This window comes from Aplidium turbinatum, chromosome 13 (assembly GCF_918807975.1).
Source record: "Aplidium turbinatum chromosome 13, kaAplTurb1.1, whole genome shotgun sequence".
Taxonomy (NCBI): Eukaryota; Metazoa; Chordata; class Ascidiacea; order Aplousobranchia; family Polyclinidae; genus Aplidium; species Aplidium turbinatum.
Genome location: NC_137484.1, coordinates 3,709,664 through 3,732,641, shown reverse-complemented (window position 1 = coordinate 3,732,641; position 22,978 = coordinate 3,709,664). Strand labels below are relative to the sequence as shown.

At 36.5% G+C, this 22,978-nt stretch overlaps 1 protein-coding gene and 1 long non-coding RNA gene across 2 annotated transcripts; both read left to right on the top strand.

Annotated features, from left to right (window-relative positions):
- The first annotated feature begins 1,522 nt into the window (after positions 1 to 1,522).
- LOC145782549 (uncharacterized) lies at positions 1,523 to 3,515 on the top strand. The gene is made up of 3 exons (XR_014290846.1): positions 1,523 to 1,763; positions 2,208 to 2,270; positions 2,553 to 3,515. It is a non-coding gene; the product is annotated as an uncharacterized LOC145782549 (long non-coding RNA).
- A 6,688-nt stretch (positions 3,516 to 10,203) lies between these two features.
- Positions 10,204 to 16,495, top strand: LOC145782315 (uncharacterized). Its single transcript, XM_082594103.1, has 6 exons — positions 10,204 to 10,422; positions 11,007 to 11,123; positions 12,088 to 12,186; positions 14,601 to 14,699; positions 15,146 to 15,343; positions 15,956 to 16,495. Exons 1-6 carry the CDS (start codon positions 10,204 to 10,206, stop codon positions 16,493 to 16,495), a joined length of 1,272 nt encoding a protein of 423 aa, XP_082450229.1.
- The last annotated feature ends 6,483 nt before the right edge of the window (positions 16,496 to 22,978 follow it).

The following is a 22,978-nucleotide window of genomic DNA, read 5'->3' as shown; positions in this document are numbered from 1 at the left end:
CGAATATAGGCAGTGCACGCATGTGGTGACATTTTTACACAATGTTTGAAACACTAAAGACACTGTAAGATGTGCACACCAAATGACTTTACTGTTGGCTGAATTTAAAGCTCCTTCGCATTTCCGCTTGTATGTTCAAACAAATAAGCTCATCATCAACACCTTGAACATCGATCTTAATCTCGCGAGGACAGGTAGCTTATTGTGCTTCTTTGTTTGCTCATAGAAAGGTTGCCAGGTAAGGTTTATTTCTTGCACTTCCATCTTATTAAAACAGGAAATATATCAGGCTACGCTGTGAACAAAAGTTTTAGTTTTAGTACGGTAAACAAAACTATACAAGCATACTCTAAATAGCAAGCACCACTGTCCGTTTATGTTTTATATCCAGCATCGACATTAGCAGTATAAGTTTAAATTAAAAGGTATGAAAGGATAAAGCTTTTTAGAAACAGAGATGTTCAACTTTCTCCTATCGACTCAAATCATCAAAATCATATTTTCATCAAAAATATTTTCAATAATATGATGAAATATTTTCATCGGCAGAAACCGTTTGAGTCAACAAGTCAAAAGCTTCTGTAAATATGATACAGAAACGAAGTCTATTGAAGTAAGCAAGTCTAAATGAGGACTTTCCTCTTATATTGAGATGATTATTTATGTCTTTAAGTCAATCTGATGTTTGATTTGATACAGTCAATAAAATTATTAATTTCCATTTCTTCCTCTCTGAGCAATAAGAAGTAATTATGCTGTTGATGGCATTCAAAAATTGATGAAGATAAAGTCACATAACAAGCAGCCCGTCATAAACAGAGCGTCAACGGGAAGTAAAAAGTATGGATGTACGTTAGCGATGTATTTTGGCGCAGAAAAAAAAAAAAAAAACATTATTGTCACATGTGTTGCCAACTTATGATGCTAACTTCAGAAGTTTAAATTTTTAGTTGTTTTTATGAGGTGCCAAACAGGGTATTTTTCATTCAGAGAAAGTTTACGTTATCCACCCCAATAGCGCAAGGATTCAATTCTCGGATTGTGTCATTTGAAGAACGCATTTCAAGGAAACCTACTATTTAGTGGCACCGAGTGGATGGAATAATTAACAATCAACAAAACTTCAACAACAACTAGAAACTTCACTCTGTCTATCTCTCTGACCGGCCAGCGTCAGTGGTAGCTTTCGCCAAAATTAAAAATGTACCGTAGTCTGTAAAGAAGCTTTCTAAGTTCGAGAAGAAAGGTTTTTATTATTGACCACTTAAGCGATATTGGCTGCTTGGTGAATAAATATAATGACTGATTTTGCTTTGCTTTTAGCGGTTTGCATTGCAGACATTTGTTATGCTTCCGTATAGAAAGCTTCATCCAACATATTGATACTCTAGACAAAAATAGAGCCTAATCAAATATGTTATATTTAGATCATGAAGTGTTTTCCATTTCTTAAAGCAACACAATTTCTAAAAACGTTTAAAGATCTACTAATCTTTTAAAAAACTACGTCTGTAAATTAGATTTCTTTCGTCGGTTGAAGATATTTTCTAAGGGTTATTCGGTGCAATAGCCTACTTTAAGATTTTAAAGCAATAAAATGTGTAGTTCAAGAATGTGAATTTGCAGATGCAGTGATTCTGACAGTTGTTACAGCAATCACGTATTTTATAATTCAAACAGCCAATAAAAGTTGCATGACAAAAGGTGTATAGAAGAAATTTTTTTATTTAAAGACATCTCATTTTCAACAAAGACAATGTCGGGTAAGGAAAAAATACAAATTAAAAAACATAAAGAGCACAGATGCTAAAACTCACAACATCAGTAACAGTTGAAAATTGAAACATTGGAAAAGTCAAAGTCTATTAGCTTAGACTTAGACCATATTTTTCTTAACCTTTTTTAAACTTACTTTATTATTCTTATTATTTGCCATCACCACTCCTACATTAGACCCCCCAGGTACTAATTTAAAATTGTTGTTTGATAATTTACAATTACTAAACTATTTATATGCGTTAAACCTATTCACATAGAAATAAAATATATAATCAGATAATCTTGGGTTTTGACTGTTGTAAAGTGTACATGACCTACTTCATCCGACATAGTAGAATTTCAAAAATCTGGTAGTCTACAAGGCAAACAATCAGCAATATTTTTTAACATTACTTATCAATCCACAACTTAAGTCTTTTCTGTTTCAGACATGAACCGTAAAATCGTGACAGCAGAACACAAAGCCCCAACTGCAACAACTAGTTCCAGTTGTAAGTTGGGTTTCATTATATTTATTTAGTCTTAGTTTTTTCATTTGCATTAAGCTTTGTGAAAATCAGCGGAGAGATGTTGTTAGCTAGAAGCTCCTGGTACCGGTAGCCTGCTTGTTGCATGCAAGTAATAGCGACCAGGCTGCAACGAAGATTAATTTATTTTCGAATGATTCCATTTTTTTGCAATTGAGCAAAAAGCCATACCTCAAGAAATTTATGTAGGATGCTAGATCGTAGTGATATTTTCAAAATTTCTTAAATATTTTGTATGTTTTTAAGCTGATACTCCTGAGTTGGAAGTTGGTTACTTCGAAGATGAATACAAACCGAGCAACAACGAATGCTGTACAGAAAGCACTGAGAAATGTATCATCCAGTGGTGTACATTTGTCTGATGAAAAGAACAGTCAAAATGAAACACTGTTATTACTTATTACCATTGTTTACTTGTAAATTATTGTTGAAAAGACATTATACAGACAACCGTGGTAGTCTAGTATGAAACTGATCAATGCTGTAACGCATGAAATAGACTGCGTTCTCTTTAAAGATAATATTCTTCACTTGTCTTTACAAGACCGCTATGTTTACTTTACCATGAATGCGCAAGTGGTGCGAAATTGAGAGGTTCGAAGTTAATCTCTTCATGCATTTTCTAGGTTTGCTCAGATCAGAATTGGATCAATTACACAATTTTCAGTTCAAATAGATTACATTTACACCACTAAAATGTTTAATCACATTACAATTAATTTGTTTTGAAACTTTTAAATTACAATGTCTTTTCAATGTTATTAATTCCATGTCGGATGTTTCAATTGAAAAAAATTAAATGCTTCAATATTTATGTTCAATGATGATTTTCTTAGAGTTTGAGTTTTTTAAAGACAAGTAAAGTTGCATTTGATAAACGTTAGGTTGAAATGTAGAAGTCGCTTTTGAACCCCAACTAGCGGATCAACAAAGTGCTGATAACACGCCTGCAACTTATCAAATGCAATTGTAATTTAGAGCAACATATCTTGAAATTACAATCACACAGCCATAAAAAGTTTCAATTAAAATTATAATTACAATTACGTGAGAATATGTAATTAATTACACCCAATTCCAATTACAATACTAATTGATCTACCTCAGGTTCGGACCTATGAAAACAATTGTGTAGCTTTACTTTTACTGTATATAGTTAGAACTTCGAAATACTGTAGTAAATCTGATCATTTCAGAGAAGAACGCTTGTTTCGATGCATCAAGTGTAGTCTACTTTCTTTATCACGTATATACATCAGAAAGAATTTCATCAGCATCACGATGGCTAAAAACTAGTGGAAGCACAAAACATTATTCATGGACTTCTAAATAGTAGAATCTGGACTGGAAACGCAGTGGACAACAGTAGGCCAAACAGTTGGTACAACAGTTGGCCAACAGTGGGCCAACAGCGAAGTAACTAACCCTGTTGGCTCACTGTTGGCCAACTGTTGTACCAACTGTTTGGCCTACTGTTGTCCACTGCGTTTTCAGTCCAGATACTACTATTTAGAAGTCCATGCATTATTTGTGATGCAGCTTGTAGTGATGGACTCTTCCTGCACTTTGCATAACCAAAGTGTATATTGATTGATTGAATTTTTATCCTCAAACTGTGAAAGCTGTTTTAAGAGCTTAATCCTGACAGTTTTTGCATACTTGTAAAGGATTCGAACTACTGACGCAAGGCCAGTCACCGAGATTGACAGGGTGAAGTTTCCGATTGTCGAAGTGTTGTTGCGGGGAATTATTCCATCCATTAAGTGCCGTTCAATGAAGAGCAATCCTTAGAATGCGTTGCTCAAGCGCACACCTCGAGAGTCAAACCAGCGCCGCATGATCTGCATGCATCAAAAAATCATCCAAGCTAATTCAAATTAAGGTCTACTCAGAGTTGGAATTCCACAAAGGGGTGCAAGAAAGTTTTTTTTTTTTTTTTCATGAACAAACAGTCAATTCTTTGTCTGTGCCTGCATCTACGGAATCGACAACTTCCATAAGAATGGGATCTTTCAATAAATCATTTATTCTCCAATTCAATTGCTTTTCTTCTAACGTTTATGCACTGCTTGTGCCTTGCAGCCTACGAAAAGTTCTTGCTTGTTTTTCAACAGTGGCTATCTCAAGACGTTTTAATTATTGTTTTCTATTTACTTTGAACACGTTGCGCTTTCGGTGCCTGATATACGCCTTCTTTGTTGTTAGGTTAATTTCATGCGTCTATACGAGAGTTGCAGCGTCCAAACGTAGATCGTTTTGCGAGTTTTAGAAATCGTTGTGCTTTCTAGATTGTTCAGAAAGTTTTGCTCATTGGTGTCCTTGGGAGTTCATTTGGAAAAATACTGATCCTAATCGTTTCAGCTTTAGTCTAAAACAAATTTTCTAAAAATGTTAATTAAAACTAATCATTTTTTATTGAGAAACAAAATGAGACTTTAGATCGTTTTTACTCCATCAAAGCACAGCAATAGCGATGTTGTAGACCTCATACTCAGAGATGGGCGTGATCTTGATCTTGAAGATCACTTTTTTTTTGGTGATCTTGATCTTGATCTAAGATCACTTTTTTTGTGTGATCTTGATCTTGAAAAACAATAAGATCAAGATCACTTTGAAATCGAACTTTACCTACTAGATAGAAGCTTTTTTTAGAACTCGTACTGTACAAAGTAGTTAGTGGCAACTACTAACATTAAGCCACTGTTAATATAATATGTGTCCAACAAAAGACGATTTAAAGTCACCATCTAATCTGGTCAGCGTTGCCATTTCAAAATTGAAAAAAAGTCAACCTCCGTGTACTTTATGTTGACGTATAATAAAAAATGATTTAACTTTGTTCACAAGTTCCATGTGTGAATTTAAAAAAAATGTTTGCTTTCTTTGACTCAATTTTAGATGTTTCAAAAGTTTAGAATGGCGGTGTTAAAAAATCTGGACTCTAGCCGACTTTGGTCATGTAAAGTGGTTTATTGCAGCAAATCAACCAGACCAAGACTTGTTTAAGGTCTGAATATGGAGTGGTTTGTCTGACCGCAAACCTCTGAACGTTTTTGAAAGCAGACAACACTATCAAAGTTGCCAGATGGGTAAATAGTACAATAAACATTGACCTAATGCAATGAAACTTAAAACTACTTAGTAACACGAATAAAAATTCCCACATGAACCAGACAAAAATTTGGTAAAAAATGATGCAGTTCAAAGTTTATATTTATTTATTATAAATAAAAAGTATAAAACTAATTGCAAATTTTGCGACTTTTCAGTACCGTGCAACTGTAATTAGCCTCGGCCTTGGGTGTGACGTTGCGGTTCTACGCAAACCACGTCAGCAATTGATAGGCCTAATAGCAACAGTCACGAACTTATTACAATAATAGGCCAGCGATCGAGTAGTTAAAAGTAAAAGTTAGCAATACCAACTATATGCCTTTACCCAGGTTGCTTATAGTGATTATTTTTTGCAACATAATTGATCAAAAACTTAATTTTTTTTCAAGTACAAAAAAAGTGATCTTGAAAGTGATCTGGATCTTGAAGATCACGATCTTGATCTTGATCTTCAAGATCACATAGTTTGGTGATCTTGATCTTGATCTTCAAGATCACCTATTCTTGGTGATCTTGATCTTCAAGATCACCAATACTGGTGATCTTGCCCATCTCTGCTCATACTAAACGCAGTAATTGGAAGTTTTGAACCGAAGTGAATGTGATGCTAATTGATAGATCTTCCATCTGACAGTTTGATTCGCAAACGAAACTGAGAAAACATCGTCCTTAGGTGGGTTCGAACCAACAACCTTTCGACTTACAGCAAACCGATTGCACTACAAAGACGGTTGATTGCAACAAGGTTTTGTAAAACTTTAATATTTTACACTAAAAATTTGAAAGAAGAATGTTGACATCTTATGTACTGTAAACAAATTACCGTAATATAAGAATATACAGTATAGTTTAATAACTTATAACAACGAACATTGTATCAAGCAATTGCAACGTCACAAATAGTGTCCGCTCCGATCGCTTTATAATTGGTTAAGAGTTAGAATTTATCATAAATTTATCCATAAAAAAGATCAAACAGCGCTGGTTTAACTCTGGGGGTAGCCTATATGCGGTTGAGCAACGTAGTTTCAAGAACTGCTCTTCATTTAACGGTACCAAGTAGACGGAACAATTCCAAAACAAGAATATTTAAACAACAAGCGGAAGCTTTACTATGTCCATCTTGGTTACCGGGACTTAATATTAATCATCAGTGGTTCAACCATCTTAAAGTGTACGAAACTGACAAGATTAATCTTCAAAGCGATTTCCTTCGTTTGGAGATTTTCACCTTCAATCAACTAGGATCTACAAGTCTAAACGAAGAAAAGATTAGAAACTATTGCCAAACTACCAACGATCGGACTGCAGACATCATCGTCATACGAGCCCAACAAGGCCGAGAGCCTACCCCAGGTTGGAGATGTTTTTCCTGACCATATCGAGAAGTGTGAGGGAAGACCAGTCTTTGGTTTCATTATTCAGTGTGTAGGGCCTACAGCCCTACACCCAATCATTATCAAACAAAATTATATTCATTGTATGCTTAGTGTGATCCAGACTGTAGTGAGCAATGAGCATGCCTCTTATATCGACCATACAGATATTGAAGTTTCCACGGCAGCAATGAGATTGTGATCTACGCTTTCCGTTAAAGTTCAGCAAGTGGTGAAAACTCATGCAGATCGCTCACAAACCGCCATCACTTGGTGTCACTGCGCAATAAACTGTCATCTTGCGTTGCGCCATTGAAGCGTCTGGAAGGCTCCAGCTGGGGGGCGAAAGCCGACACTTTGCGTATAGCAGTCCTAGCCCTTGTCTACTCTTCAGCACAGTAATGTGCACCTGTTTAGTGCCACAGTGCTCACTGCTACAACATCGACCATGCCATCAACAGCGTCTTGCGCACAGTGACCGGATGCTCGTGTGCCACACCATTAGAAAATTTCTCCTATTCTTGCATGCATCCAACCTCCTGAATTTGCAGCAAAGAAGCCACTCCGTTTCTCGGTTGCCAGCACGATGAAACAAAGCACTGACTGCTCTCTACTGTCTAGTAGCTTTTCAGCGTATTCCGAGGAATATCGCTATCGTAGTTGAGGTGGTGAAAGTATAGACCATTGGCCTCAGTAGCTCAAGCAAAAAAGAAGATTGTATCTATCCACCTGCGACTTATAATGTACACTGCTAATGTACATTATGTGTAAACCTGTATGCAGCAGTCTATTTCAAATAGAGATATTGAGTTGACAATTTAACCTGTTTCTTTTATAAAATTTTTTAATGATTGAAAACATTTTATTGGCTTCAAGCGTCTGTGTAAGTTGTTGAAGAAGTTGTTTTTCATCAAAATCAAAACACAATCCAGCCTTCATGGCCATATTTTGCAAATCAGTTTTCAATCTTGCTGGCAAGCGGGTTTTTTATGTATTGGCCCATAAAAATTCTTTTTGTGCAATAATGCAAGCGAATGTATATAGGGTAGAAAATGCTCCTTGTCTAAATTCTGCAAAGAATGAAAGTAGTTCATGCCAAAAGTAACGTTTTGTTTGTTTGTTTGTCGTATCCAGGCTTACACCAGGTGGTTGAAGATTTAGATTAAGTGGACGGGAAGGCAAGGAAGCCAATCTTCGTGTCCACCTTCAGGCATGCCTTCAAGTGTCCTGCCACAGACACAACCGCATGCTCTTGAGTGGTGTCGAACCGGCGCCCTTTCGATTGCCGTTCCAGTGTTCTCACCACTTGGCTATGCAGCCGAAAAAATAACGTCATAGTGACATAAAGAATGCTTTTGTGAAGTTATCCTTTTGCACTTTAACCATAGCTACAGTAGCCTAAATCAAACCAGGTTAGGCTTTAAAGAATAAATTTTAAGTATATGAGATTATGGATTGTAAGTGAATGAAAACCTTGGCAAGTTGACTAAGCTCTTTCGACGACATCAAAGTTGGAATCGCGCCGTCCGCATTAAAATGGATTAACCAGCATTAGGCAGGCATGTGGTGCCTTTGGAAAACTCCAGATGTGCGTGGCCTGAACAGGGAAACGATTCATGGATTTGCAATTATGTCATAGGTGATGACATAAGCAGTAATTAGTTATACATCATATTCACAATGTCGTCACCATTTCAAAGTGCTTATTCATATTTGATAAATTCAACAAATCCTCTATCAGCAGAGATGGAACTTGATGGAACTTGCGCCAGTTGGAAATGTGTAGCAACAGCAGCGAAGTTAATGTTAAGCAAAATTTATGAAAAATTACAGACAAGTAGACATGTAGTAATGTAAAAAGTTGTCAGTAGTTATTAGTTTAATTTTATGTTAGCATAACAAAGTTTCTACATCTACAGCTGTAACAAACCAACTTTCGTATCTTGAAGATGATGTTACCGTTCTTCACCTGAGGCAAAATATTTTTAAACTACAGAGGAGGACACAAAATAAACGTTTGAATTGATAATAAAGGTTAAAAGTCGACAAAGAGGTCAATTATGTGAAAGCATCATATACGTAGTTGTTGATCATAAAGTTCTACATCAAGAAAACGCTGCATACGCGAGCTTCAGTAGCTAATTTGGTTGGTGCATCGTTGGTACACTGCTAAGCAGGATAACCTTGATGATTTGACGCGATATCTGTTAAAGATTGTGATTAATTTCGATTGCACTTGACCTCGCGCCATGGTAACTGGTTAGCAGATTCCCAGGCTAGGCTTCTATAAGTTACTTTAGCTATTAACTTTAGACTGGCTATATCTATAATTTAAAGCTTTGGCAGACAGTTTTGTTTTGTTGAACCATAGAGAAATAAAACAGAGTAACCTTAGCGGGTTTAACATACTTTTTCATACATACCACCGCATAATTTACTGGTAATCATTCCTGTATCATTTGTTTCAATTTGTGCTTTTCAGTCCAGAGTGTCGTTACAGTTGCAGTGCAAAGGCAAATTTATCTTACGATTTTTCATTTAATGTATATTGCAGATTTAATTCCTGATGAGGACACACGTACGTGTCGATACCGTTAGAGTTTATTTTAATTATGTTATATTTTTGTTGTAAAAAAGTACCGTATGTTAAACCCGCTAAGGTTACTCTGTTTTATTTATCTATAATTTAATAAACAAAGTTTATGGTGAATTGTAGATATGGTATAATCATTATATGGCATATTAATAGCCTACTGCAGGTACAGAAATTAGAAATATCTACAATTTTACAAGAACCTTTTGATGCATTTTGAATGATACACCAAGCTAATGCCCATCAATCTAATGATAGAATAAGTGGCATTAAATATGTAGTCTACTTGCAAACTGCTTCAACTGGGGCCAACACGTCTGAAGTTATATTTTCAAGCTACCTCCATTCTTAATCGCCAGCGGTCTCAATTCAAACATCCGAGTCATATTTGCAAGATTTTGAGCCACAATCATTTCCAATTTTTTAAGACTCCGCATCTTCCATACGCTAGTTGTCGTGTTTTAGTTTAATTTGTCGCATATAAAATTTTTGTACATTGAAAAATAACAAACTATGAAGTGCCAGAAAGTTAAATTAAATCGTTTTTGATGACGTATCTTGTGCAACATTTTTTGCAAGTGTTTTACTAATTTAACTATTTTACCTTGTAAAATATCAGTTTTAATCAAAATCGTTAGAATAAAATATAGACTATAAACCGACAAATTGTTTTTAAATACCATAGAATATACCCTGTTGTATTATAAGTTGTATTAAAGGTGTTTTTAAATAAAAAGATGCTGAAATAGGTACTTTCAGAAACAACGTGTAGAATTTTATGTTTCATGACTTTTAAACGCAACCAAAAATAAACATGTTGCGAAAAGTTTCGACCAACCAGATCGTTCCACAATCGGAAAGGTCAACAAGGAAAAGCTTACCCAACGTTGGCTTGGGCTCTGGAGGGACCACTGGGGGCAGGAAAATTTCTACCATTTCTAACCCTAAACAGGGAAAAGGGTCAATGGAAAAACGAAAACCGTCCAGAATTCATCTTGGGCGATTGCAATTTCTTCCAGGACAAGAGGAAGAGGTTTGAAAGTAGCCTAATGTGACAAAATTATTTTGTTCTACTTTTTTTCCACTTTTTTTTACTTTTTTTTACTTTTTTTTTAACTTTTTTACTTTTTTTTATGTTTTTTTTACTTTTTTACTTTTTTTTTATGTTCCAGCAGAACAATTTAAAAGTTCCATGCGTATTTGTAGTCAATTGGCAGTGGCATTTCCTCAAGAAAGTTCTGATACTTTGTTTGTTTGAAAATGAAAAACAATCTGTAAACTGTAACTTATTATTTTTTTCAGTAAAAATCTAGGTTACTTAAATAAAATCAAAGTTTAATAATTGAAGCTTTGTTTTTGTTCCTTTGATGACATCTTTGTCGGTTTTCATCCCTATTTTCATTCATACATAAATAATTTGCTTGTACCCTAATCTCATTTTCACAATTGTTCAATTTACTTCGAACAATAATACTGACGATGCTACTAAAGTTGCCATTGTACTCGTAATGACATTAAGTTGCAAAAAACCTATGTTGCTGCTTGAGGAAAAATTGAAATTGCCGGTTAGTCATTTTAAGCGAAACGGCCGCATCGAAATGCATTTGCTTGTTTCAGCCTGATCCGACTGAGCCGATCTCCCAGTATGACTTCTTTATGGCGGCATCTAGCGGAAAGATAAAAACTGTTCGAAAGTATCTGGATGATGGCGGTGATGTCAATGCAGTGGATTCGGTATGCTTGACTTGGTTTTATTTACTCATTGCAGCATTTACTTTAAAGGGGCTCATTTATAGAAGATTTACTTTATGTTTTGTACTTAAGTTTTTCCAACGGTGCTATGCGTATCCCTTGAAATAAGCATTGACTGACAATCTTTAAGAACAACAAATAATAAAGTTGTTTTACAAATACTCATCTGGCACCCATATGACACTTACAAAGGGGTGAACAAGTTGCTCTGAAAAAAAAAACTCATAAAACAAAAGTGAAACACTTTTGTGTCGTGACCAAACTCCGTTTAGCTTTTAAAGCTTTTGGAAACATTCTTGTTTAAAAAGTCCTACTGTGCTGTTGATTGTCTGCACACAGTATCCGTGAATCAGCGAAATTATAAAAAAGCGAAAATTATAAGCTTTTGCTGCTGCATTTTTAGAAAGCTTAATGTAAAAACAATAATGCGAATTTTTCATTGTATCGACCGAGCTGAAATTATCAAAAAATTAATTGTCCATAGTTTACATCGAATAGACTCCAAAGCCCTGCTAGCCCACTTCACGGCCAAGCCAGCCAAACAATCGACTTTTATCTATGAAAATTGACGTATGGCTGCAACGTAACTGACGAGCCAAATAGTGGCAGATTAAAAAAAGAAACTGTTGCATTTTTATTGCAGTTCAATAATTTACCTCCAATCACAATATATGTTTCAATTTAATTTAATTTATTTTTCTTTGTCAGAATGCAAAAGAAATGATATTGTGAAAAAGAAATACAGTAACAAAACCAACAAAAGGAAAAGGTGGCAAAACCTTAATGGTTTAAGACGTGCATAAAAGGATCTAATATTGCGGTACATGCATCGATAAATAAAGTTAAGCACGGCCACCAAACCTGATACTTTAAAACAAGTAGATGAATTAGTTAAGAATCAGTCGCCTCCTCGTTCCTGAAACAACTTGAATTATTATTGTTGAAGTGCAAACGGACTGCCTTACATAGAGCATCTTTGTACGAGCAACCTGCCATCGTCCGTCTTCTCATTGAACGAGGCAGCAAAGTGAACACTACGGATAAGGTATTGATCTTAGTTAATAATATGAACAACCGTATAGAGCCGTATGGCTACATATTTCATTTTGTTTGTAACGCTTTCTGTTTTAGTGACCAACAAAGAAGTTTTCTATGATGTTTTATAAAATTTCCCATGTCAATCCAGCTATCGATGTATAGCAGTGGTTCCCAACCGGGGTGCCGCGGCACCCTGGGGTGCCAATTGCAATGCTCAAGGGTGCCGCGAGATATTGAGATATTGCAATACTGCGGCCCATTCTTTATTTTAACTTTAACTCGTTAAGTGCAGAATTTATTTTTTTCTAACCGAGTTTCAGTGCGTATTAAGTTTTGCGTCTCCCAGTTATTCCCGGCTCCTTTCTGGGGAATCATTTAGTGGGGAAGTCGCTGGCGGCAAGTAGATAATCCGCGGTATGCCTTTGTTTTCTCGTCCAGAAAAAACAGCGTGAAAGAGATTTTGACTAGTTGCTGTTCTTTCCATAAAAACGTTTGAAACCCATCGTTATTGCCAGGTTTCATGATTTTATTTTGCGTTTCACGGCACACAATTGGGTCTCCAAATTAGCGTATTTAGTAAATATCTTCGACCATTTAAATAACGTGAATGGCAAACATGAAACTCTCTCAACTTCAACCGATAAAATAAAAGCACTGAGAGAAAAACTGCAAATGTGGTCCTTAAAAGTGGAGAACGGAAACTTTGACATGCTTTCACATTTCTTTGAAATGAAGAATAAAGAAATTGTCTCATTAATTAGTCAGCACCTAAAATCATTGGAAGAATATTTTCCCAGCTTGTTCACGGAAAATTACGCATGAGTAAGAAATCCATTTTTACTGGACTTTGATAATGTTTTGAATCTTAAAGAAGGAGAAGAATAAATTGACATTCGTAGCGATGGAAATTTTAAGCTTATGCACAAGCCGATGCCTCTTGACAAGTTCTGGATAAAAATTCAAAATGAATATCCTTGCGCTGGAAAGAAAGCTATTGTGCTTTTGCTGCAGCTTTCCACGTCATACCTATGTGAAAGTTGATTTTCCGTATTATCGAACATAAAACTAAACAACGAGAACGACTGCTTAAAGTCGAGGAAGAAATGCGGGTGGCTTTATCGAATATGCCCCCAGATATTAAGGGACTTTGTGCAAAACGTCAAGCCCAAACTTCACACTGACTTTTGAATAAATACATTTATTTACACGCGCTATACTGTACAACTCATTCTGTGTTATTTCATACAGTTATTTTTAATACAGAAACCTCATAAAATTGACCCAGTTTTGCCAGGGTGCCGCAAATTATTTGTCTTTTTGATAGGGTGCCGCAAGGTCAAAAAGGTTGGGAACCACTGATGTATAGCCTACCTCGCCACTTTAGCTTTTCAATTTGGGTAATCACAACCATTTTAGTCACGTGACTGTCGGCTGCATAGCCGAGTGGTGAGAGCCCTGGAACGGCAATCGAAAGGGCGCCGGTTTGACACCGCTCAAGAGCATGCGGCTGTGTCTCTTGCAGGACACTTAAAAGCATGCTTGAAGGTGGACACGAAGATTGGCTTCCTTGCATTCCCGTTCACTGAATCTAAATCTTCAACCACCGGGTGTAATAGCCTGCATACGACAAACAAAAACAAAACGTGACAATGCAATTGCATGTGTTTCTCGGCAGTCGAGTGTAGCAGAAACTCAGCGATAGACACGTGTTTCGCCCATGAGGCTGGGCTCATTAGTACCGCACCACTAGTTCCTACCACATAGTTCTCAACCGCTGCTTTTGTCAGTCAATTGAATTCTTACCTTTGTGGAAAGAAAACGACTAAGCCAACTGTCGCCAAGGATATGACACTGTTGCACTGTTGAGAAGGAGCGATCTTCCTGGCGTCAGCACTACCTGACTACTCACTATAGAACAGCGAGCGTTGTGTTTCGCTAACCATACCGGTGTACCGGTGTAACTATGTGGCAGGAACTAGTGGTGCAGTACTGATGAGCCTAGACTCATGGGCGAAACACGTGTCTATCGCTGAGTTCCTGCTACACTCGACTGCCGAGAAACACATGTCTTTGGAAAAGTCTTGATGGCTAGTGTGGAGGCTACACCGGTATGGTTAGCGAAACACAATGCTCGCTGTTCTATAGTGAGTAGTCAGGAAGTGCTGACGCCAGGAAGATCTCTCCTTTTCAACTATGGAATTGCATTTATTTAATTCTTTGTTTTTATTTTTATTTTCTTATACTTTTTCGTGCATCACGCAACCGGAACCCAAAGCATCATACGAACTGTGGTGTGATGGCCACAATCATCAATACTCGCGTGTTCCAACTCTGCAATAGTCGATGTTAACGTTAAGTAAAAGAGCACTGCTGTGCTGGAACATAAGACCTTAAAAAATACAAATTTGTTATATGTCCCAGTTATGCAACACTCCTCTTCATTGGGCCTGCCGGGGATCGAACCTGGAAGTCGTGCAGATATTGGTGGCAAATAAAGCCAAAGTCAACAAGAAAGATCAGGCAAGAAAATAATTAATGTTTTATGAGATAAACTAAAGCTCAGTTATCAAAAGCTGGTAGAAAACTTGATAAAGATTAACAATTAAACATTTACCTTTAAAAAAAAATTTTTTTTCAAGCAGTCAACCTCAATGATTGGTTTTGCATAGGTAGAAGCCTACTGGCAGACTTGTGCAGATTAAGCGATTACCAATTAAAATCAATTAACATATTTGCCGGATTGATTTTTAGAAAAAACTTTCTTCGTCCTGGTATAGAAAGAAGATTCTAAAGAGTGTCTCAAAATCGAAATCTTTTTGCTAGTTGGTAAAGTTTGAAGAAATCAGTTAAAATCAAAGTATCTTACTGTTTGAATGGAGGAAAAATATACAAAAGTCACGTTATTTAAATAATATTACCTTGTTTCCAATGAAATTTGATTTCACTTTTATTGACACTAACTTCAGCTACAAAACACTCCGCTGCACGTAGCCACTCGAGTTGGATTCGTCGATTGTGTCAACTACTTGCTGGAATGTGGAGCTAGAATCAATGAAAAGGATTGCGAAGGGGACACTGCCATCCACGAGGCAGTGAGGTTGGCGCGACCTAAAGTTGTAAAGAGCTTGATTCTTCATGGAGCAAACATTGAAATTAAGAACATGGTAGGCTGTTGTCTGTAGCCTGCTGCTGTTATCACTTTGGCTTGAACACTTATAGGCGATGTAGATGACTACAATGTGAAAGAAATATTATGAAGTGTTTCAGGATATGCAAATTTAATCCAAGACTTTGTTAATGTTCAGCGAGAAATATGTTGCCCCATAAATAGCACTGTGGTGGGACGTAAGCTATTGCAGATATTCTGCTAACACTTGATCGACAGCAGTGGCCGAGTGGTTAGTGCGTTGGGCTCGCAGTCGAGAGCCTGCATGTTCGACTCCAGCCACTCGCACTTGCTGTTGTTTCTCTGGGCAAGAAACTTTACGATAATTGCCTCCACCCAGTGATCGATTTCGAGTAATTTCGAGTAATACCAAATTTAAGTCATAAGTAGAGTAGACAACCGGAAACAGACATTGCCGTCGGCTGAGCGTGGGTTAGGTGTACGTCGGAAGGCGTACACCGATGCATAGCGCTCAAGTCCGCTTTCCCGCAATGCAGGATAAAGATAAAACAAACAAACAAGTCCAAAGTAATGAAAACCTTTTGTTGATATGAACAGAAATCAAGAATCGTATTCATGTCCTAATTGATAAAATGTATTTGTATTGAAGCAAGGGAGGACAGCAGCGGACATGATCCAGGCGTGGTTCAACAACACGAAAGGAGCTATCACTTATGCTGAGGAGGAACGCAGTAAAAAAGGAATTGACAAAGAAAAACTTCTCAAAGAATTGGACAAAAAACTTCCTTTTTTCCAAGCTTGTTCCATTGAGAGCATTGAAGAGGTTGATGAAGAAGAAGCAAAGGATTCTGCCTCTGCTATTGTGACTCCACAGAATGATTCAGATAAAGAAATCTATTGTAAAGACGGTGTACTGCATCAAACATCATCAAGCAATAAACATCAACTTTCCAAAAATCTTCATCCGACAAAAGAAAGCATATTGTCACAAGATGAAGACGAAGCAAACAGCTTAAGTTTGCATCACACTACAGAGTGTAGGCTTGCTTCTGCGAAAGATGCTCTCAATGAAGATGAACAACGCGGACTGAAGAAGATGGAAAACGCATGTCCACTGGTGCAAGAAAATGTCGCAAGGTCAAAGAATCTTCCAGCACGTGCCAAATCATTAAGTGACATTAGAAGTTAAATCGTAACATTTTTACAAAAAAAATCTGAAAACAAGTCATCTTGTTTGATTTGAAATTAACTTACGATTAAATTTGTGTTTTCTAATGAGAACTTTATTTCAAGTAAATTGTTAAAAAAATTTAGAAACGTTTTATAAACAAAAACAAATCGGAAATAACTTTTTCTTCAATATTTTCACCATATTTGGCGAGAATTAAACTTGTATAGTTTTAACAAAAACAAACAAATAACTATTTGATATTTAAAGATTTATAATCTTTACAAGATATGAAAAATTTGTTTATGTAGCAAATGTTGCTACATATGGCTACAATAAGTTATTCAGTTGTAATGTAAACAAAATAATCGTAATTCAATTGTTGTTTTATTTGTTTTGAGGTTCGAATTAGCATATTTGAATAAACAAATCAAACATTTTATTGAATTTAAATTATTATACAGATAGAATCACGTGCATCTTATTATCCAGTTACTTGCTTCTTTAGCATAGGTTGTACTAATGTTGTAATGGCATTTGGCAAGGTAGATTTGTTTAAACGAGTGGAGTTGCTTTGATTTGATTTGCAGTTATAGATCTTACTAGACAGCAAAATCCGTCATGCAGACGTTGAATCACCGTAAAAAAGACGGATTTTGCTGTGTAGGTTGAGCCTTCAAATGAGATCGACGATCACTAACGCAACTCATATCAAGCGCTAGATGGCAGTACAGAGCAACGACAATATATGAGACACATGTCATAAAAGTTGAGCAAGGATGAGCACTGAGTAGGCTACTGATTTGACACTGCATAACTTCATTATTTAAAGCAACCATACCTTTCACTTACGTTGATTGGAAAGAAGTTCTATTGATGATGTGGTAGCCTATGTGGTTTGCATTCTGACAAACTGTCCTTACACGGAGCAGGAATGCGAATAAAATCATTGCATCGTGACGACGCTGATTTTTCTGGTAGTTTCGCAAACTTGTAGAGGTTTTTGATGCAGGGCTGGTTACCGAGATTGGCAGAGTGAATTTTTCCGATTGTTGAAGTGTTGTTGCCGGGGAATTATTCCATTCACTAGGTGCCGCTAAATGGAAAGCAGTCCTTAGAATGCGTTGATTAAGTGCACATCCCGAGAGACTAGAGTCGAACCAGCGCCGCTTGATCTTGAAGCTTCTTCGATCCAGAAGTCACACGCTAACCAACTGAGCTATCAGGGCGGATGTTGTTTAAGTTACCACTCACAAGTTACCACGTTACCACGTTTCTCCACCACAAGATCTCTGCCTTCCCAAACGGGCACCCCCGCCGACTGAAATCAAGACACCCATTCGTGCCAGCCGCTCGGCTTCTGATCAACGAAGCTGACGAACAAGACATCTCTGCGGCTACTTGGGCGGACCATAAATGGCATTCTGAATGGAGGTCAAGCACCACCAGACTCCATTCATTCATCCCCGACGCCGACACACGCCCCATCGGCCTGACACTACAGAGACAGGCATGGGTGCGCCTCAACCGTCTCCGTACGGGCGTCGGGCTTTTCCGCTCAACCATGCACCAATGGGGAATGGCTTCTTCCTCCTCCTGTGAATGTGGTGCCGAGGAACAGACCGCAGACCACATCATCAATGACTGTACCATCTTCAAGCCACCTAACGGAGTGGAAGGTCTGCGCGTCATGGATGATGAAACTAAAGACTGGCTGCTCTCTAGCAGCCTTCCAGTGTAGTCCGGGAACATCGTGAATCTGGGGTGGTAAAAGGATAGACCCTCGGCCCCAGAAGCTCACACGACGACGAGTTACCACCTTCAAGTTACCACTCACACCAGGAATCCAATTTCTTGTATGAATGGTACAAGGAAACAAATATGCGCCATTTGCCGTGCGACAAAGACAGTTTTGTGTGTTCGATGTGAATCTCGCCTTATAGAGTTGAACTAGCGTAGTTTAGTCTCTCCTTTTTTTTGGGTTCCTTTAGAGATATTTTTCTATTGAGATCCCAGATTCGAAAAATGTTCTTAATTGTTTCCAAGCAAGTAACAAGTAACATTGAGTAGTTTGAATTCTGCGGTTGTAACCCACATGAGCTATTGATAGCCAAAGTTTAGTTAACAAACAAGGTCACAAAACGCTTTTGTTCGGTTGTTGTTGCTTCTAAAACATTTGAAAGGTTTGTAAAAACACTTCAATGGTATTGAAGTTGCTTACCAGTGTATTGGTTCCTTTTTAAAGCAACGACAAAACAGGAAAGTCTTTTTTACATTGCTTGTTGTTTCTGAAGTTTGTGTATCATGGTATTCTAAAATTGCGAACGACGGAAGATCTCCATGATAGCCTACATGATTGCCCAGGTAGGAGAAATGTCAGGTAACCTAGAAGTTAGACTAAGCCACGTTTGGTAATTGAAAGCTACGTAAACGAGCAGTTCTTGTTCACTGAAAACAAACCAACAAACTGGAGGCTACAATATATAAACCAAGTACAGTAAAAAAACTATCATCCCTGAGCAGATACTCTTTCAAGTATGCAGGACTGCACAGTGAGGAAATAAAGGCAGAGCAAGAATGATTTGGACAACAAACATCTCTAAATGGACGGAACTAAATTATGAAAGTGCAGTACGAAAAACTTATGATCGAGAACATTGGCGCATTGCTTCCAACCCTCCATACGTGGAAGGAACATGATGGTGATGTTCAAGTGGGTTATGTGAAGTTGAAAACCTCAGAACATTCTTTTAATCAACATTTTTGACATTCGTCTCAATTACGTTACAAAATATCACGAGGATTACCTTTCGAAAAAAATTAAGCCTGAGGTGCTTTTAAGATTCACTGAATGTCTTCGGTTATTGGATCAATGTTGAAGTGGATGGCTTTGGCATCTTCTGCAGAAATAAAGTCTCAGCACATGCGATTCCAATTAAGGATTGCACTATAGCTAGATTGTAAAATCAATGATGATTTAGCTCTGATAATGCACACCTGCGTTTAACACAACATCGCCTGAGTATCAATCAATCTTAATTAGTAGCCTAGCTGCATTAGAACATGAGCATGCCTTTGCATTTCCACATACATTCATCATCTTTCTTGAAGACTGTTACGAGGTAAGTTAGTAAGTTTGAAGAATAACTTTAAACTTTGTTTGGCTTCTAAGAAAAGTGTATGATGTTCTATCTTTGCCAGATCGTGATGAAATAGTTAATTTACGTAGCACTGATCAACCAATCGATCAAACTGTGTAAAAATTACAAGCAAATTTTATCAAACCGTTGCTAAGATTAAAAGATTATTAAGATAATCCTCAGATGCGGGTATGCATTCTACATCAGACTCAAGATTGCAACTTTTATGAACATCTTATTCTTGGACTTTAGAAACGTATTTTGCGATAATGGAATTAGAGGGAAGCTTTTCCGACCCTCCCTCCTCGATACCCTTAGCCGCACTTCACTGGTGTTGTTATGCAGACGGTTAGCAATGCTTGACGAAATGCTCTTACTTGTTTCACTAAATTACACTCCATACTATATTTCTAATTGTTAAATTCGTAACTTCTAGAAGCGTCTTTCACTTGTTTTGTACTTTGTGATGACGAAATAAACAACTTTCTAAAATTGACATCATTTTGTTTTGAAAGTTTAATATTTTTTTTAAAAATGATGTAAAAATACGTCATATCTGAATAGTTTGATGACTCGACACGGTATAAATAAGTGACTTCACAAACAGGCTTAAGAAAGAGATTGAATTTCATGCAAAAGGCAGAACACTTTTCATTCAATTGACATACTACAGCTGGGCTATTGTAACATGACAACATTCTTTTCTGAAATAATCATTTGAGGTTAATGGTTTGAAAAATTGTTTTTCAGTTTATCATAGCCTATACTTAATCATTATTGTTCACGCTTTAACAAAAGACAGAATCACTGTCATTTGGATTTGCTGTTTGTTCGGTAGCCAATGCAGAGAATTACCCTGTTGGCCTTCTGAGTTGAAAGCTAAGCGGTTAGCCAACTTTTGTTTATGCCATGGAACGCTGACTATGTTTAAAGTTGCGTAACAAAAAAGCTAATCTCTTGTTTACTGTTTTTGTGTTATTTTGATGTCTATTGTCAACTACATCAATACAACGTTTTTTAAGCAATTATTTAAATATCAGAGGAATGCCTGGTGAACAACCTCATTCAACTTTCAATTACTACATCTATTAAACTTAATTTTATATCATCATTTACATTAACCGCAAGTGCAAGTTGAAAGTAGGAGCGATGAAAAGACGTAGGTTAAGTCTTCATCAAGATTATGTGACTGTCCAATGTCCATCTGGTGAGATATTTGAAAGCTCATGATTGAACGTAGACAGATAATTTGGCTTTTGTGATTTCTCAAGTACCCTGCTTGAGACATCAAGTCTTTAAACTTCCTTGGTGCGTCAAAATTGTTGACTCTTGTAAAATCAATGCTCAGTGTATATCTAAAAATAACCGGTTTCTCTTTGGGAGTAGTTGCCCACACCATATTAAGAGTAGCTGAAAAAACGTTTTGTAAATCCTTTTAAGCTCTCATGCACGTATTGTTTGCTATGAGCCCTCTGCGTGATCATTCAACCGTATCAAGAAAACATGAATGAAATAAGTGAAACGGGGAAAACAAATTTTCAAACAGTGGCAAGTCTGTGGAATACATACTTGATATTGCATCAATAACAAAGATAAAGGTTTGTTGTATTGTAGCTAAGTGGCCTCAACTGACATAGGTTTGTGGAGTGTCCGACGTTTTTTCGTAAACAATTGTTCGTAAACAATTGTTCGTAAAACAATTGTTCGTAAAATTAATTATTCGTAAAACAATTCTTCATAAAGCATTTCTTCGTGCATGCAATTGAGAATTGATGTATACCAAGAAATGCTTTACGAAGAATTGTTTTAGGGATTTAATTTTACGAACAACTGCTTACGAACAATTGTTTTACGAACAACTGTTTACGAACAATTGTTTGACGAAAAATTGTTAACGAACATGTTACCTATAACCGGTTTGTGGTGGCTGGCCAAATCTCAATTTTATTGACAATTCAAACCAAGTCAACCAGTCACGTAGAATGAGGAAAATTGTGAAATAGCAAAAGTCACAATTTCTCAATCTGGTCCTTGAGCGTACATTTTTTTACTTCAAGAATCCAAAATGCTTGCATTTGACTTGGAAAAGAAGATGCCTAAAGATTTTTGGTTGTTTACCTCAACTCACTATTCATCATTTTGGTTGCATGATTGTTAAAAGTTACAACTTTGATAAGAAACTAGTTTGTAGGCTACAACGTTTGTTTGTGGCTTCAAAATTGGTTCGCATAAATATACCAAAACATTTTACGTGAAAGTCAACCAAAGCAGCCTAAGCCAGTTTAAGAAAATATTAGTAAAAATATATTTAAGAGAAGAGTAATCCTCATGCATCAACATCAATATTTTTTTATCGTAATCGTTCAAATATTGTTGACATTAAAATCCCTTTTGTCATTGACACGAATGTCTACTTAAAAAATCAATTTTACTTATGAATGCTTTAAATATTTACTAGTGCAAACAATTTTATTTCAATTTGCAGTATTTTACAGCAAATCCCAAAAGATTACTTTCATATCTGTTTATAAGCTATCCTTCCAAATTTATGTCGCTCCAATTAGCAAACACTGCACTAATTTTTGAAATTTAAGATTTTTCAATTACAAAACACAATACCGCCTTCTGTTGGACAAACATAACCTTGTCCGAAAGTGGAGGATATTTTTCTAAACTTTTGTTTCTAATTGTAATTTCTTAATTTGCGAATAAGGGATTGGGAGACAAAGAGGATTCTCATGTTGTGTTTCATGAGAAGACACATTCAAAACAAAAGATTCAGTAATTTTTGCAGCCTTCTAGCGCTTGTTTCAAAACAATGATTATGAAGTGAAACAGAAATGTCTTGTTTTTCATTCGATAATATTGTTGCTCAAAATGCCTGCCCGGCAACAACTATGTCAAATATTGTAATTCCGGAAACTAGTTTGTGTTTCATGCTCTTAGAATATAATCATATATATATTGTAACATGCAGAGTTTAAAACAATAAAGTTATATTTTTGTACCAAAGACATGCGAGACACAACAATACAACAGGGTTGAGCATTATAAGCAAAGCAAACTCTCTCGTTATATTTTTGTTTTTTAAATCATAAAAATGGCTTTAGTAATAACTTTAGCTAAAAGCTGTGAATTCCTTTAAAACTTATATATATTTTACTGCATGTCATGTTGTGCGTACTTGATTCTTGCTTTCAATGTATGAATCACATAACAACCTCTCTCTGGACATATCCGGTTCATTAGCTTAATTTCTTTTTGTTCCGTCACAGTGCGCAACAGATGAGAAAATGTATTTGGATGTTGGAAATTTACATCAAATGCTAAAAAGAAATCAGTCTCTAAATCGACAACTTTAATT